This window comes from Desmodus rotundus, chromosome 6 (assembly GCF_022682495.2).
Source record: "Desmodus rotundus isolate HL8 chromosome 6, HLdesRot8A.1, whole genome shotgun sequence".
NCBI classification, from domain to species: domain Eukaryota; kingdom Metazoa; phylum Chordata; class Mammalia; order Chiroptera; family Phyllostomidae; genus Desmodus; species Desmodus rotundus.
Genome location: NC_071392.1, coordinates 86,497,939 through 86,515,124, shown reverse-complemented (window position 1 = coordinate 86,515,124; position 17,186 = coordinate 86,497,939). Strand labels below are relative to the sequence as shown.

Sequence of the window (17,186 nt, the reverse complement as noted above, 5' to 3'; positions counted from 1 at the left end):
TATAGAGACCACCTACCCTGAGGATAATGACTAGAACAAATACGGAAGATCATTATTTTGTAGAAGAAAAGGAGTTTCCAAGTATTCTTTTAAAAGCAAGCATTGTGGTTTTGAGCATTACATTTAACTTCTCATAAGAGGAAAAACTTGAGAGCATGGTAAATTATGTAAGTTTTTATGATCAAAGCGGGAGAAACAGGCTTGCTCCGTGGGCAGACCTTGCTTCCCAGTAGAAGCACGCCTCACCGAGCATCTCCATGCCATTCGTGATGTAGGAAGCAAGCTAACCACGAGCAGGGTTGACACTGAAGCTGAAATTTAGAATCTTGTTTCTCAGAAAAAACAGAGGTTTTACTTGGAAACCAGTGTTTGATTTACACTTGAGCAAGAGTTTGGTTAAATCCCTAGAACTCTGCATCACGTAGTGCCACCGTGCCTTTAGCGCGTCGACTCAGTTCAGTCTGGAATTGGCAGGTAGGGATAGGCAGGAATCTGTAGTCTGCCCCTTTTATGTATGCGATTTTAGACACACTTAATCGCTGCAACTTTAGTTTCCTCCTGCGTAAAAGTGGTCATTAACAATAAGCTACCTTGTAACATTGTGCTAGGGTTAAGTCAGGTGAAAGTTCCTCATGTTACTCAGCACATACATTTGTTGTCAGGTCTTCGCTGCCCATTAGCGTCCCTCCCCTTCTCGTCCCCGTCCTACTGAACATTCCTTCTCCACCTCAGGGCAAGCACAGGCTGCACGTGGACACTGGACTGGAAGGTGACTGGTGTGGCCTCATTCCTGTGGGACAGCCCTGCCATCAGGTCACGACCACGGGCCTGAAGTGGAACCTCAGTGAGTAAAGCCCTTGCGCAAGCGAGGTTTTCTCTCTTTCCTTCGGAAATTACCCTTGCTGTGCACCCAGGAGTGGGAACGCCGCTGCGTTGGGTAAGGGTCTGTTTGCCCTGTCGTGGAACCGCCGGGCTGTGTTCCAGAGTGGCTGCACCGTTTTACATTCCCGCCAGCGCTGTGCGAGGGTTCCAGCCTCTGCGCCCCCTCACCAACGCTTGTTATTACCTACTTTTCCGACGCACATCTTAGCGGGCATGGAGCCCTCTCTACTGTGGGTTTCGTTTGATTTTTCGCGGTAAGTAATGACATTGAACACCCTTTCGTGTGTATGGACTGTTGGTGTATTTTCTTCGGAGACACGTCTGTGCAGATCTTTCGCTCATAGTTTAGTTGTGTTATTTCTCTTTTTAGGTTGAGTTGTAAGATTCCTATGTATATATTCCAGATGCAAGTCCTTTATTGGATATATGACTGGCAAATATTTTCTCAGAATCTTTGGCTTATCTCTTGATTTTCTGAACTGTCATTGGCTAAATTCATTCATTGAATTCTGACACAGTCCACTTTTCCTTTTGTCGATTGCACTTTTGCGTCATACCAAGAACTCTTTGCCCAGCTGTCCTCAGTTCTGTGCACTTGGAACCTGCTTGATTTTCCCAGAGAGGTGGCTGCCCTTCCTCACGGAGCATGTTCTTCTCGTAGTCAGACCTCTGAGGTTTTATGGGACTAGCTGCTCTCCGTAAATTTTAAAGGTTTTCCTATGCTTATCAACTGTACCTGGTCCTAGTTGTACTAAAAGTGTCAGGTTTGGAAAGAACAAAAAAGGGTGTGGATCTGTTCATGCAGTAATGCTGATTCCAAAAGAACCATCAGGCCTTGTGAGTCAGCTGGAGTCTCTCAGAGTGACAGTAATTTAATGGAAGGGCTCTCATGGAATATCAGAGGGATTATCTCCTGGCTGACCAGTGCCTCTAAGCTTGTAAAAAGTCCACTACGGGACCACGTCACTCTTTTATAACACGCAAAGCTTTCAGGTTCCTGCAGGAAATAAACATTTCAAAAAATAAATAACTTGAAGATAAAAAGATACTTTAAAAGAACTCGGTATGAGCCACTGCTGGAGCAATCAGGAAGAAACTAGATGTTCTGAAGCAAGGGTCTGGAGAACCCATCAGAACACAAAGGGCATGAGAACTGGTCTCCGGTGCACAGACGCACAGGTCGGGCTCTGAAGTCGGTTAGCAGACCTGACGTGAGCTCCCAATAGAAGCTTTCAGGAAACGTTCCAGCCTGAAACAGTCGTACTTTAGAGCTCCCATTCTTTCCAGGGACCCCTCTGTGCAGTGGCAAATGGCGAACACTCTTCCGGGTCGGTGGTGACCTCACATTTCCTTGCTGACACCAAGGCGGGAGGAGCACCAGGTGCAGGGAAGCAAGGCTTGGCCCTGTGGCCAGTAGCCTCAGTCTCCTGTATTTTACCGTGAGAGGGAAGACTCAGGGGTCCGGGCTTGGTTCTGCGGGGCTCTGCAGGACGTCCTCTTAGCCACTGCACCCCGCAGTAAGCGCATCCCCCGATTCTGTATAATGGAGTTTATTCCGGGAACAGGCCGTGGGCAGGATGAGGGCAGGGCCTTTAACCCCCCCTCCTGGGTTACTGTTTGGTCCCCCCGAAGTGCCACACACTGTTACTGTTTCCGTGTTTACAGACTGCTTTGACTTTTCAAATAACTACTTTTTTCTCTACAACTTTATGAAAGTAAGTAAATAACAACTTCACGAAGTATTCAAAGGAATAGACTTGAGACACAGTGTTTCCTTAATTAGCTGTGACAAAAGTGATAATCAATGGGATCTTATGATAGATGATATGCCCTCAAAAAAAGGAATAAAAATAATTGTGAAATGACATCATGTTGACTTGAAGAGAACAAGTCCTTACCTGGAACAGCCCCTGGCACTCAGCGCCGTTGTCTCTGGCAGCAGAGGCCTGAGGTCAGTGTCATTGTGTCAGTCACACCTACCAAGTGACTGGCTGGCTGGGGCCCAGCCTGGAGCAGAAGGGAGATGCAGTGAGGTAGTCAGGGCTGACGCTGTTGGGGTCGAGGGGAATGTGCAGGGCCTCATAAGGACTCATCTGTCAGAGGCCCCAACCGGTGGTCTCCCAGCTCGGTCCCTCCCAGTCTACACCTACTCTAAAATAGGATGCCACGCATTCCGAAAGTGGCCTGGTTCACCTGGTTCAATTTGCTGTATCTCCCATCCCATCTTCATAAAAAAGTGCAACCGTGCCTGTGTATCCATCACCCAGAGTGAATCTTCACAGACTTTATTTCATAACAGGGTGCTGTGAGCTCTCTGCAACATGGGCCTGGTGCAGGAGTGTCTCCAGGCCCGATGCAGCCAGCAATAAAATAACTGCGTCCTCGCTAAGCACACCCCACCTTTAGGCGGTGTCCCTTCCTGCTTGGACACTGGTTATTCCAACGTGCGCCCATCCCAGGAGTATACAACAGTCCCCATGCCCCGTGTCCTTGCGCAGCTCTTGGTTCTGTCACGTTTGGTCGTCTTTGCTGACCTGGTCAGTGTCCATGACGTTTCGCGGTGGGCTCTGCTGGGTGGGGGTCGGGGGAAGCATCCTGCTGTAATTACTGGTCGTCATGTGGCCTCGTTGGTGGATTGCTGCTTCCTCGTGCCCGTTAGTCATGGGGCTAATTTGGTTTACTCCTTACTAATTGTTAGAAGTTCTCCAGGCCCTAACTGTCATCTTCCTGGCTGTAGTTTAACTTAATGTTTGGCATCTTCATATCACAAAGACTGTGGTAAGTTAAAGGTAGTTACATTTATGAATCTTTTTCTTTAAGATTTATAATTTTTGTGTCATAAGACCTTGTTCTATTCCCCATGGTCATAAAGATGTTCTGATACTTTAATTTTATGTTTTATTTTTAGGCCTTTTCTTTCACTTGAAATCGATCTGAGTGTATGTCATGATTAGAGATGCAGTTTTGTCTTCCTTTCTGATAACCAGCTGCCCCAGCATCATTTATCCTCCTTTCTCCAATGGCGTGCAGGGAACTGTTAAGGTCTCCTGTTCCTAGTATGTCTCTTGGATCTCCAGTCTCTTCTCTGGCCCACATCCCTCCTGTGCGGACACCGTGCCGCCTCAGTTTCCATGGCTTCATCATAAATGCTGAAATGTGCTCGGTTGAGTCTCCCTACCTTCAGAATTTTCTTTTTTTTTTTTTTTTTTTCAATGTGTGGTTGCCTCTCACGTGCCCCGTCTTGGGACCTGGCCCGCAACCCAGGCATGTGCCCCAAAAGGAATCAAACCCACGACCCTTTGGTTCGCAGGCCAGCACTCAATCCACTGAGCCACACCGGCCAGGGCCAGAATTTTCTTGGCTGTTTTTGGCTTTGTGCTCTTCTTCATAAATTTTAGCATTAGCTTAACAAATATCATATGCAAGTCCATTGTAATTTTTATTGGCATTATGTTTGATTTACAGAGTAATTTGGGGAGAATAGAATAATTGGGGAAGAAAATTTCTCTATGAAATTGCATATATTTCTATTTACACAGTTTATAGTTTATCTCTACTTACTTTGAACTTTTAATTGCTCAATAATTAAAAAAATTTTCTCTATAAATATGGCATCTCTCATATAAGATTAATTTTTAAAAAACCTTATATTTTGTGTTGCTATGAAAAGTTGTACCTTTTTAAAAATTAATTTTCTGAGTTCATTGGTGGCAAATAGGCATACAATTGATTTTAGTATGTTGTATTAATATATTGCTGTACAATTTTATTATTTCTAAAAATGTGACTATAGATTCACTTAGGTTTTCTACAGAAATATTTTTGTTAATCAAGTTTTCTGTCTTTTTCAGCCTGTAACAAATAGCACTGTGTTCAGTTATGACTCACTGAAACAATAGCTCTTAAGAAAGCCTATTTTTTTCCAAAGTACAGTGAAATAGTTTCTAATATATAAGAATAGAGTGCTGTGGTATGTACACATTTATAGTGTAAATAATGATTCATCATCCTTTCAGCAAAAACTTCTGTATTTAATTTCAGGATGAAATATATCCACTTCGTGGATGTAGAAATCACTCTTGAGTATAGTAGTTATGATTTAAATAAAACTGTTTTAAAATTCAGTTTTATGAAACCGGAATTAAGAAGACTCTGCAGTCTGCTGCCGTTGTCAGTGCTGAAGTGTTCACACACATTTCTGCTCTCCGTTCTAAGGGTTTCCAGAGCCTCCTGGCAGTTTGCTACTTTTCACATAAATATAGCCATTTCTCTTCAACTCAATTTGTGTTCTAAGTGGTTTTGTTCAAAGTGTATAGAATATACACTATCTCTGTTTAAATTCTGAATGTTCTTTTAATTGTGGATTCGAGATCAAAGTGAAGCATACTATGTACACACCAAAAAAAAAGCCCACTGTCTTTCCTCCCGTAACTGTGCAGAGGCGAGCACGGTTTGCAGGCAGGGTTTCCCCAGCTTGTCCCTGAGCCTCACGAGAGGTCTGGTGCGACCCAGCCGCTGTGCCCCACCCACCCCCGTTCAGCATCGGGAGGGAGGGCAGAGAAGAGAGGAGGATGGGGCAGGGCAGAGCACAAGGCCTCAGGGATTCCCAAAATTCCCAGGAATCCTTTCTGCATCTAGCCTTTTGCCTTAGTGGCTGGAATGTGTCAGAAAGCAACCCCAGCGGCAAAGGAGGCTGGGACATGCAGTTTTCTGTCTAAGGGATTGTCACCCTGTGTAAAACGAGAGTCTGGCAGTGAGGAATGAGAGAATGAGTAGGAGCCTGCTCTTCTGCCTCAGAAAATGTCTTAGCTTCGTCCTCCGTCTTGATGAAAATCTTAGCTACAAATACAATAAAAATACATTTCAGCTTTCTTTTAGCCATACATACCCTTACTGGTTTCTGTTGTTGCTGTTAAAGAATCCAGCCAGTCAAACTAATTCTTGTTTATAACCTGTCTTTAATGCTACCCATTCTTTCTTGTGTTTTTCTTTGATATTCTACAGTTTTACTACAATCTGTTTCAGGGTAACCTTTTTGTTGTTGTTGTTCTAGTTGGTTTTCCTTCACTAATTGGTATAACTCATTGATTCTGGAAATTTTTCAGATATCCTCATTGTTCAGGTAAAGACCTAGTTCAAAACTCCAGTTGGTCATTTACCCAAATTCATATTAGGGATTGATGAACTCAAGAGTTGAAGTCTTCAGTGCTCTTTTTCTCGGTTTCCAATCAATAAATAAAGAAAGGCTTTCCATGTGAAATACATTGGTGTGGAAAACGCCACTGAAATGAGTCCAGGATAAAGACAACCGGAGGAAGGTGACTGTGGATAGGGGCAGGAGATTACTGTGGGGTGAAGGAGAGAGGAAAACGAAAATAATGGGTGGCAATGGAAAGTCATCAGGCAGGAAAATAAAAGTTCTGAGGGACAGAACTTTTAACTTCTCTGCACTTGTTTCTAAGAAAAACATGAGATGGAGTTACCCTCCCTTTCCCCAGGCCTGCAATTTTCAATGCTCAGGGTGAGTTTGAAATTATGTGTCCATTGTTCCTTCTTCTGTGTTTTGTCAAAGAAGTACAGTAATAAATGACAGAATGAACTAATTTTATTGCATTGGCTGAAAGAATTTCAAATCTTCTAACCCCAGTGAGTTATGAAAGAAAAATATATGAACAAGGAGTTCGAAAAGATTTTTTCCATCTCAGTGGAAAATAATTTGCACTGAGTATGTACGGGCAGGAGTTCTCTATGAGGATTTTATGTGCCAGCCTAACAAGGGAACAGCTGTGCATCTGCACAGCTACACTCGCTAATGATGCGGTTTCCGGGAGAGACGCTGGGTTCTGCCTCCATTACGATGCAGAAAGGGATGTAGTCAGTTTCATGGTTCAACAGTAGCCGTATCCGCTTAGTTACAGTCCTCTGTCAGCCAGTGCCGCCAGTGTGTGAGGTCTTTCATATTTTTAGACGTCTTTGTTATTGTTTGCATTACTGCTTTTCTGGACCGGTGCTTAAAGCACTCTGACACTGTGGCATCAGTATTTCCCGTCTGGTTCAAGGGTAATGTATTTTGTATCTTAATTTGTTAAATGTCGGTGACCCACTTTGAATTGAATTAAAGATGTTAAAATTTTTACTTAAAACACAGGCTTCAGAGATTGAAGGTTGGCTTTTGGGCGGGGGGGAGGGTGGCTCAGTCTCCCCCGAAGAATGTGTAGCTAAAGTTTCCCATATGAAGTTGGTTAAATGACTGTATTTCACCCCATCTAAGAGGTCATCAATTCTAAGATGTATTATTATTTATGTAACTAAGAAAAAATGCTACTAATTAAAATTGCAGAGATGTGGGGTAAATGCACATGTTAACACTGATAAAACGTGGTTGATTAAATAGAAAACAAAATCATCAAAGTATATGCGTAGACATACCACTGAAACCTGTCATAAAAATTATAACGGACAAAAATTTGATTCCTGGCATCTTTCAAAGTCGTGCTGGTCCTGTCGGGGGGGCCCTTCAAGGGTTGGCTGCACCCCTGGACCCACGGTGTTTGCTCTGTGGAGTTAGAAGTTAACTGGTTGAGCCCTGACCGTAATGTGCTAAGTCAGTTGAACTTTTGTTCTGTAAAAACGCAGTGGATTGTCATCCTATGAAAACAGCCAATTTTCTGTCTGTTAGCAAATCCATTCCAGCATTCCCGGTCGTCGTCTCTACATATGTCTGCTGTTCGTGGTCGTCTTTGAAGCAGCTTTTTACATTACTTGTTTTCTTACTAATTAATGACAAAGTGAAATCTTCACATGTGCTCATTTTATATTTATATGACTCATTATTTTACTCTTTAGAAAATTATTTTTGAATAAACCAAATCATACTCATCTAAGATGTTTAAAGGAACACAAGCTATTGTGGTCTTTTAAAAAATGGGAAATGAGCTACCCCCAAATACCCTTTGACTCCAGCTGCATGAAGTGGGTAAGAGGAAGGCCTGGAGCAGAGGGCCGAGGAGGTCCCTGCTCTCTTTGCGTGGGGGACAGGCCTGGCTTGTGAACTAAAAAAAGCCCTGGCCGGACTGGGAGCCATTGAAGCAAAAGCAGCCAGACCGCTAGATTGTTGCAGGGGGCAAGAGTTCATTCTAGCAGTAGTAAACCAAACTAGAAGGAAATGGCATAGGTTTTTAGCAGTTTTATTGAGATGTAATTCACATGCTATAAAATCCATCCATTTAAAGTATATAATTAAATAGTATTTAGAATATTCAGTCAAATTCAGAACCCATTCATCACCTCAAAAAAACAACAACAAAAAAAACACAGACCCTGCAGCTATCACCCAAGTGTCCCTCCTTCCCGCCCCCACCATGGCCACTAAGCAACCACTAATCTACTTCCTTCTCTCTCTATGGATTTCCTTGTTCCAGGCTTTCACACAGATAGAGTCATGTAATATATGGACTTTTGTAAATGGCTTCTCTTACTTAACATACGTGTTAAAAATTCATCGATGTCATAGAATTTATCAGCACTTCATTCCTTCTTCTAGCCAGATAACATTCCACCATGCCATCACCCCACATTTTGTTTGTTTGCCCATTAAGGGACATCAGGGGTTTCCACCTTCTGTCTATTGAGAATGATGCTGCTGTAAACATTCATGCGCGATTTCTGGGTAGGCGTGTTTTCATTTCTCAGGGGCATCCGCCTAGAAGCAGAGTTGCCAGGTCAGACGGTAACTTTATGTTTAGTTGTTGAGGAACTGCTAGACCCTTTCTAAAGCGACTGTACCATTTTACATTCCCACGGGCGGTGTGTGAAAGTTCTTATTCCTCCACGTCCTTGCCAACACTTACTGTTATCTGAGTCTTTGATTTTTAGCCATCCTAGTGGCTAAAACATCTCATTTTGGTTTGGGTTTATATTTCCCTGATGGCCAATGATGTGGAGCATTTACTTTCAAGTACTTATTGGCCATTTGTATGCCTTCTGTGGAGATCCATTGACTCTTTTAGAATTAGGTTATTTGTCCTTTTGTTACCGAGTTGTTAGGGTTCTTTATATATTCTAGATACAAGTCTCTTATCTAAGATTTACATATATTTTCTTCCATTCTGTAGCCTCTCTCTTTACTTTCTGATATTCTTTGAGGCACAGTCATTTTTAATTTCGAGGAAGCCCAGCTTATTTTTTCTTTTGTTGTTCCCGCTTTTGGTGTCGTATCTAAGAAGTCAGCGTCTCAAGGATTTAGTCCTCTGTTTTCTTCTAAGAATTTATGGCTTTTTTCATTCATTAGGTCCTCAATCCATTCTGAATTAATTGTTTTGTATATTGTGCGGGTAAGGGCCCAGAATTAACTTGATTTCTACAAAGAGGTCAGTTAGGTTTCTGATATGATTTGTGTCAATTCTGTAAATCCGTTTGGGAAGTATAGCCATCTTAATGTTATCTCTTCTACTCTGTGAACTAGGGATGCTGTCAATGTATTTAAATTATTATTTCATTCAACAAAGCTTTTTTCTTCATAGTGTAAGTCTTTTATATATTTTGATAAATTTACTTCTAAGTATTATATTACTTTGATGCCATTGTAAATGGAATCATTTTCTTAATTTCATTGTTCCCTGTAGGTGTATAGAAACATTGATTTTTTTCAATCAACTTGTATTTTGCAACTTTGCTGAACTCATGTATTAGTACTAATGCTGTTTTAGTGGATTTCTTAGGATTTTCTATATGTGAGATCATGCCATCTGCAAGTTTCTAATCTGGATACCCTCCATTTATTTTTCTTACCAAATTGTCCTGGATCGAACCTCCGGTATAATAGTGAATAGTATTCAAATAGTACTGAAGCATTAATAGTATTTAAATAATATTGAAGTCTCAAAAGCAGACATCCTTGTCCTGTTCCGGATCTTGGGGGAAAGCGTCCGGTCTTTCAGCATTAAGTAAGACGTTGCCTGTTGGTTTTTCACAGACATCATTTATCAGGTTGAGAAAATTCCATTCTCTTCCTGGTCTGTTGAGTTTGGGGGTATTTTTTTTTAATCAGGAAAGGGTGTCGGATTTTGTGTTCTCATTTGTCTATTAAGATGTGAATTTTTAAAAACTCTATTGATATAATGTATTCCATTCATTGAATTTCAGGTGTTAAACCAAACTTACATCTCTGGAGTAAATTCCACTTGGTCATGATGTCCAAATCCTCTTTATGTTTCCCTGCATTCAGTTTCCTAGTATCTTACTGAGACTTTTCCGTCCATATTCCTAAGACGTATCATTTTCTAGGTTTCTTCTCTTCAACTGAGTTTAGTGTCGGGGTCTTCCTGACCTGGAGTTAAGCCAACCAAAGCTGCAAGAGCAGAACATGGGCAAAGCGGGTCTCGGCCGGCAGGACGCAGCGTTAGGGAGGACCCAGCACAGAGGGCGCTCACTCCGGGTGCAGCAGACACCTGAAGTCTGTTCTGATCCAGGGACAGGAGGTGCCTGCACCTTGTTCCTTCGGTTTGTACGCCTCCTGCCAGAGGGGGCGGGGAGCAGACAGTGAGACCCACAGGTCCAGCTGGTCTCTAATTAATACATGACAGGGACTGGCTGGCCCTTCTGAGGAAGAAGTACAGGCCACTGGATGTTTATTAATAAGCACGCCTGCTGGGAAAGAGGGTCCATTTGCAGGAAGAGTATAGCCAGCACTCTGTATGTGTGCTTTTACCAAGCAACTTATCTCCAAACATGGGTGGGGAGAAACCTCCTCCCCTCTGTGCTTAGTTAGCCGTCGGTGGCTTTCAATCGCCACGGCTTCCTGCAGTTAATTTAGAAGAGTCATGAGGGCTTCCGTGGGCCTTGTCTTGTGTGTTTTTAATTGTCGTTCATGTGCAGTTGTCTCCATTTGAAAAGTTTCCCCCACCCCACCCACACCTACCTCCTACCCTCAACCCTTCCCCACCTTGGTCTTTCTCTGTGTGTCCTTTATGTATGTTTTTATTTATAAATGGCAAGTGCTAGCTATAAGCACCAGTATGGATTTTCCTCCAATAATACCTGTCAACTAAGAGTCTTTCAAACCCCAAAAAGAAAAGTTCTTTCACAGATTTATGTAAATTTAAATGTGAGGTTTGGGTTGAAAAATTCATTTTTTATAATAGCTGTACCTACAATTTTATATTTGTTTATATAATTTATGTAATTTCGAATGATATTTTTACAGAGGTTTCTCAAGGAAGCCTTATGTTCCTACTTCTTGGGCACTGAATATTTTCAAGTATTTGGTGGAACTCTAAAGTATAACAGTACATCCTCAGTTCATGAGTTCATTACTCTAGGCTGCACTGAGTGATTTCTTATGCTTTAGACTACATTATGGAAATAAAATACTGCATTCTCTATTATGGGATATATTAAAAAACCTTGTTATACCATATCCTGATATTTTTATGGATTCTCTATAGTAAGTGCCATCAAATGACCATTTCTGTGATGTATAAGCCGGACAGAATGAATGCTATCTCCTTTACTTGGATTTTAGAAAAATTAGGGTACCATGATGTGGAAAGGTATACCAATGTTTGTCTAGACCTATGATTTTCAAATGAAATAACTAAGATCTAAAAATGGCCTCCACAGACCACACAGCTTCCTAGGCTCAGCGCCAGCCTGGCACGCAGGCATCTGGGTTCCCCGCTCAGGGCGTCCCCTCCTGGTCTCCTCCACTGCTAGCCGGGTAGAACATTGGGGTGTTTGATAATGGATTTGTTTAGATATAGAGATACAGATACATATAGACAGGAAAACTTAAAGTATGTGATATTTGGTAGTTAGACTAAAAACTATAACCGTATTTGTTAAAATTTCCATGATACAAATTTTCAGGTATATCAGTTTCAAATTGCTGCAGTAACAAATCACCACAGACTAGTGGCCTAAAATATCCGTCTGTCATCTTACAGTCTTGGAGGTCGAACTCCGAGACTGGTGCTGGGAAACCAAAGTCAAAGTGCTGAGGGAGCTGCACCCTCCTGCACACTGGTGGAGGACCCTTTTGTCACCATTTCCAGCCCCAGAGGCCGCCCACGGTTCCTGGCCCTCGGTTCCCGCTCCGCGGTCCAGGCCGGCAGCCTGGCGCGGTCAGAGCTGTCCTCTGACATCTGCAGCTGCCGTCTCTCCTTCTTCTCGGACTCTCTGTACCCTCCCCCTTTCGGGAATGTGTGACTCCCCTGGGACCCCCGGATAATCCAGGATAATCCCATCTGGAGGTTCTTACTTCACTCAGTCACACTGGCAGAACGCCTCCTGCCCTGAAAGCAGCCTGTCCCCAGGTTCCAGGGGCTGCGTGGGCTTCTGGGAGGGGGACAGTCACTCAACTTGTCGTATCAGGTCTGTGACCAGTGAAGGAAATGATTTCTGAAGTGATCCTTACCGGATGCAGTTTCACCGCCGAACCTGCACGGCTACGCTGAAAATGGATGCGGGAGACTGCTGTGTTGCCATCCGCGGGAGACACTGCATTCCGGCGCCTGCTTCATCCGGCCTCAGCCAACTGGGGATTAAAGACTCAAGGCAAAATAAACACAAAATTGAAAACAGATCGTGCAAGCACACCTGGTTTGGTGTCCACCAAAGACAAGGGCGCTAAACCTCCATTCAGTCCAGCTTCTGCTCTCCAGGGACTACAGTCGAGTTAACCAAGTGGCAGTCGGACCCCCTGAAGGAAGCCAGCGACGAAGCTCCATTCAGCTGCCTTGTAGCCAGTCTCTATTAGAGGCAGTCCCTTTTTCCTCTCCTGCCTGCATTTCTTCTCTGTTTTGGCCTTGGAGGCTGCGAGACACTGAGGGTTTCTATCAGTAACAGGCAACAATCGGATGTGAGATTTAAGATGGTGAAAAAGTAAAGGGTGGGAAATTTGACACATACTGCGTTTGGAGGCACATATTATTAGAATCTCAGGGTTCTGAAGGCAGTTAAAGTTCAGCCAAGTAGTTCTTAATTGATTCATGAGGACACATACACCATCGAAGTACTGGGCCGCCAGCACCTGTCCTTCTGTCCGTCCCGCACACCGAGACCTATGCCATGCGTGTGTTTGCACTAGCGTGTAGCACAGGTTTGGATTTTCTTACTGTGAGCGTAGATTCATTCTGGGGGTGTAAGCGGACACATTTGATCATGTCTGAATATGAGCACCGGGGGGTCACTGCACTAAATGACAAGCATGGGAACCTCTGGGACCCAGCCTTTACGAGGGAGGAGAAGCTGGGGACAGGGAGGCTGATAAGCAGTAGGTATTCTTTTTCTGGAGGAAAGGTACAAAGAGGAACAAGGTTATTTTTGGGATTATGCTCTTCTGAAGAATTTTCAAATATTCTACTTGTAAACAAATATTACATTTCAGACTAATGACGTATGGCCTGCTACAAAACGTGTATTAAATATATATTTCATTAACTCAGCTCCGATTCTGTTTGCTGTGCTATGGGTTTTGAGCCAGACGTGAATGATTTTCCTTCTCTTCAGTTCTCACCCCTTTGTGATTCTGCTGAGAGTTACCGGGAACCAACAATAATTTACCGTGTGCCATAACCGTCCTGTTTTGTTTTTAGAAAACTCCCAACAACCTGACAACACACATTTGTTATGGTTGATTCCAGGCATTTAAATATGAAAACAATTAACGCACGTTTGCCAGGCATATGATAAATGGGAGTTTGTGAGCAGACCGATATTTCATTGACCCGTGCTCACAATCGCTCTCATAACTCAGGTTTGCCTCCCAAGTTGCTTAAACGAGTTGATTTCCTAGTATTTATGTGGACAGGCTGACAGATGAGAATGACTTCAGTGGGAGCTCGAGAGTCCCTTCCTACTTCCCCTCCTCCGGGTTTCCCGTTTGTGCTGATTCAGATGAGAGCTCTGTGCATTCAGCCGTCCGGCTAATACACCGAGACAAGAAGGCAATAACTTTCGATCATCGTATGAGTTATAGAGAATGAATTGAAGGGTGCGGGTGAATAAACTTTTATGACGGGAACAGCTTAGTGGGTTTAATTTTCTACTGGGTCCAGATAATCGTATTTGTATTTCGAATGGAATTTTCATGGACTCCTCCCTATCTCTCCTCTCCGCTCACTCCCATTTAGGTGTAACATCAGCGCTTTATTAACGCAGGGGAAGTATTGTCATTTCCATTTTACAAGGGGGGACCCAAAAACACAGAATTTATTTATAAAAAATGGTTTATCCTTTCCTGTTTAAACTCAGTCACCTTCAAAGTACTCTCCGTTTGATGCAATACACCTGTCGAGATGTTTTTCAAAACAGTTTTTGATGCCTTGTAGTGCTTCTGCCACTTTTTGTTTCACTTATTCCACATCGGCAAACCAGTTTCCCTAAAAGACTTTTTTCATCCAGGGAGACAAACAAAAAAGTCACCAGAGATGAGATCGAGTGAATATGAGGGTGGGGCACAGCACCGTGTGGGCAGGTGCACTTGTAAATCACCCATGAAGAAATGGGCAAAGGTGTTGAAAGAGTCTTAAAAAAATTCACTGAAGCCAAATGCAGCCTCTCACAACAATGCCAGCTGGTACACTGATACATATCGGTTCCTAGAACACTCACCTAGCGGGGGACGCCTCACCTAACAAGGGGCCCACCCTCCAGAAGATAATTCTGGGGGGTTTTGGGGAGAGTGGGGGTTCCTCCCTCATATAGCTGAGGAAACCGAGATACAGGATGTTAAGTGAATTATCCAAGTTCATTTTCCTAATCTGTCCTCTGTGTACCACATGAAAGGCTCCATCACTGGTCATCAGGTGTGTATTTGTAAAAGTTTTGAAGATGATGAAATAGCCTGTCTCACAAGTCTTATCCTAAATGAAAGTAGAATTTTTCCTGAATTTGGGCAAGGTTAGAGAGTTAACACCTTAGCAGTGAATATCATGTTGTAAGCCCCACCCAAGATGTTCCTGTCCACTCTGCGAGCCACGGACCATGAGCTAGGTCTCACGCAGATCTGCAGAGTGTGCCACTTCGGTGTAACTTATGCCCCCTGTGATGTCGGATTGCTGGGCCGATCATAAACCGAACGCTGACATTCATCGTCATTCTCAAAGTACTCAAGGACTCAAGAAAAACTATTTATTTACCTTTCACCAAGGAGGAGAAATGGTTAAAATAGGATTTTGAGCTTAAAGATTCAAGGATGGAAAAGAAGGAATACGGCAGGACCGCTGGGTGGCGGGAGACTGAGATTGCACATAGGGTTCTCAGCGGGCCGGCTCCTTTGTCCAGTCGCTTCTGCAGAGACCAAACTGTGAAAAAGCCGAAAATAGTTCGAGAGCACGAGGCTTCAATTAAAAACAGGGAGATCAAAGTGGCCACATGCCCAGTTTGTGGACTGAAATAGAAGCAGCACATAACAGGGCTTCTAAATAGGTCTGTGCACCTCAAATCAAGTTGGTGGGAAAGACATTTGCTGCTTTTTTTTTTTTTTTTTTTTTTTTTTTTGCTACAGTTCAACGGAAATTAAAGGTACAGAGTACATAGAAATTAAGTTCTCCAGCTAACTGGGTGCATCATGGGACCATACAGGAGGACTGAACTAGCAAGAGAAGGGGAGAGATGATAAAACAGCCAAAAAAGGGAACAAATCAGTACTTTAAACCCCTTGAAAAAAGAAACACTCTGGAGATGAATGTATAGCATGTAACTTACCTTCTATGTAATTTATACTTTGAGTTGCCCTTGAAATGTTTCAGGAAAAAATATTTATGCAGCTGTTTACTTCAGTTAATAATGTGGAGGAACCACAACAATCAGGTTCAAGTTCTGACTCCGAAAGGTCTGAATTACATGGTTCTGGGATGTCGTGTGGACTCTTCATCGGTTCACAGAGGGTAGGTGATGTCACAGGGTTCCCCCAGTTTGAGAGCTGTGGCTGCTGAAGGCACAGAGAAGTGGATGCGTCCAGAGCATGAATGTCAGGAGCTTGTGTAATGCCTCTGCTCCTTAATCCCCCGAGTGGTGGCCAGGAAGAGTCCTGAGAGAAGCAGTAACTGGGCCAGAATCCAGGGGCTTGTGCTGGGAAGCCATGCCAGGCACGGACGGCGCGTTGCTGTACAGATTTCTCTCGCAGATTTCGTGTGCCGTGGTCCTGTGTGTAAGTGGCCTTCCGTGGGTGGTGTCCTGTGTCCTCACGACAGTGTGTAATCTCCTGCTTATGGTTCTCGCCCTTGAGAAGCTCCCAGTGAGGCCAGCAATGGGACATTACTGCTATTGCTCATTTCCACCAAGACAGAGAGGAGGAGTTGGTAAAATACTCTTTGACAACAGTTCTTTCCCAGGGTTGAGGGTCGCCTCGCAGCCCCAGGACCGACACCTCACTTTGGCTGATTTCTCAGCTTAAGTGCAAGGTTTCACTTCAGGGGAGTCACCCTGGCCTTTGTCGGGCACCTGTTTTCTGGGCCAGTTTTAATTGCAAATTAACGACTTCAACAACTCATCTTTCTCAACTGTCTATCCGTAAATCTGTTTTTTCTGCTGTGTGTGTGTATTTGTGTGTGTTTTTAAAAATGTGCCTAGAAAAAATTATCAGAACAAGAAGGCTTCCTGATGTTTTCTCACAGCTAGAAAAGATAACCAGTTTTTTAAATTTAAATTTACTTGCAGTGTATCAGTGGCTATTTAAATCTGATGTGTAGTTAAGAAAAATACAAATCGAAAGCTTGGTGTCTTTAATTCACCTGTCTCCTACCAAGGGCTCATGTTACCTTTTTCGCCTCTAGCACTGGCCTTTCTTCTTTGCTCTCAGTAGCAACCTTGGACTATTTTGTTCTGTGCCCCTGTGTGCCCGTGGAAAGCACTGGCCATCATCGCCCATGCTATTTCCCATCTGGTGCGACCCCGCGGCCCAGCTCCCTTCCTCCACTCCCTCCTCCCCCGCCCCCTCCCAGAGCTTTCAAAGCCCATCCTTCCTGGAGATGTCCTGACTGGCTGGGACTTCCCTTTCCTTTGGACCCCAATGTGGGTGCTGTGCGCTCTCCAGTGTCATTGCCTGTTTGTGCCGTCCTAGGAGCAGACTCCTCAGTCCTCGTACTAGAACGCGTTTGTCTCAGGGGTGTATTTGGTATTTGCTGCTCGCCATCCGTGTCCCCTCCTGATCGTCTAGAGTGGTGCCTTGCCTATTTTGGGTACTTGGCAACCCTTTTAAAACTAGCAAGTGCATTTTGCCACGTGAATTTTGTACTGGGACACAGACTTGATGACGCAGCAGATGTTGAAGTGACAGTTCTTTCTCATAAACCTGTGAAACA

General features: G+C 43.6%; 1 protein-coding gene across 4 annotated transcripts in view; it reads left to right on the top strand.

Moving 5' to 3' along the window:
• TPK1 (thiamin pyrophosphokinase 1) overlaps window positions 1–17,186 on the top strand; it is a 243,838-nt gene that overhangs the window by 176,002 nt on the left and 50,650 nt on the right. For all 4 annotated transcript variants that reach the window (XM_071221711.1, XM_053926551.1, XM_053926552.1 and 1 more), the window contains one exon: window positions 733–844. In XM_071221711.1, coding sequence (XP_071077812.1) covers window positions 733–844 — 112 coding nt within the window. The remainder of the gene's footprint in view (window positions 1–732; window positions 845–17,186) is intronic.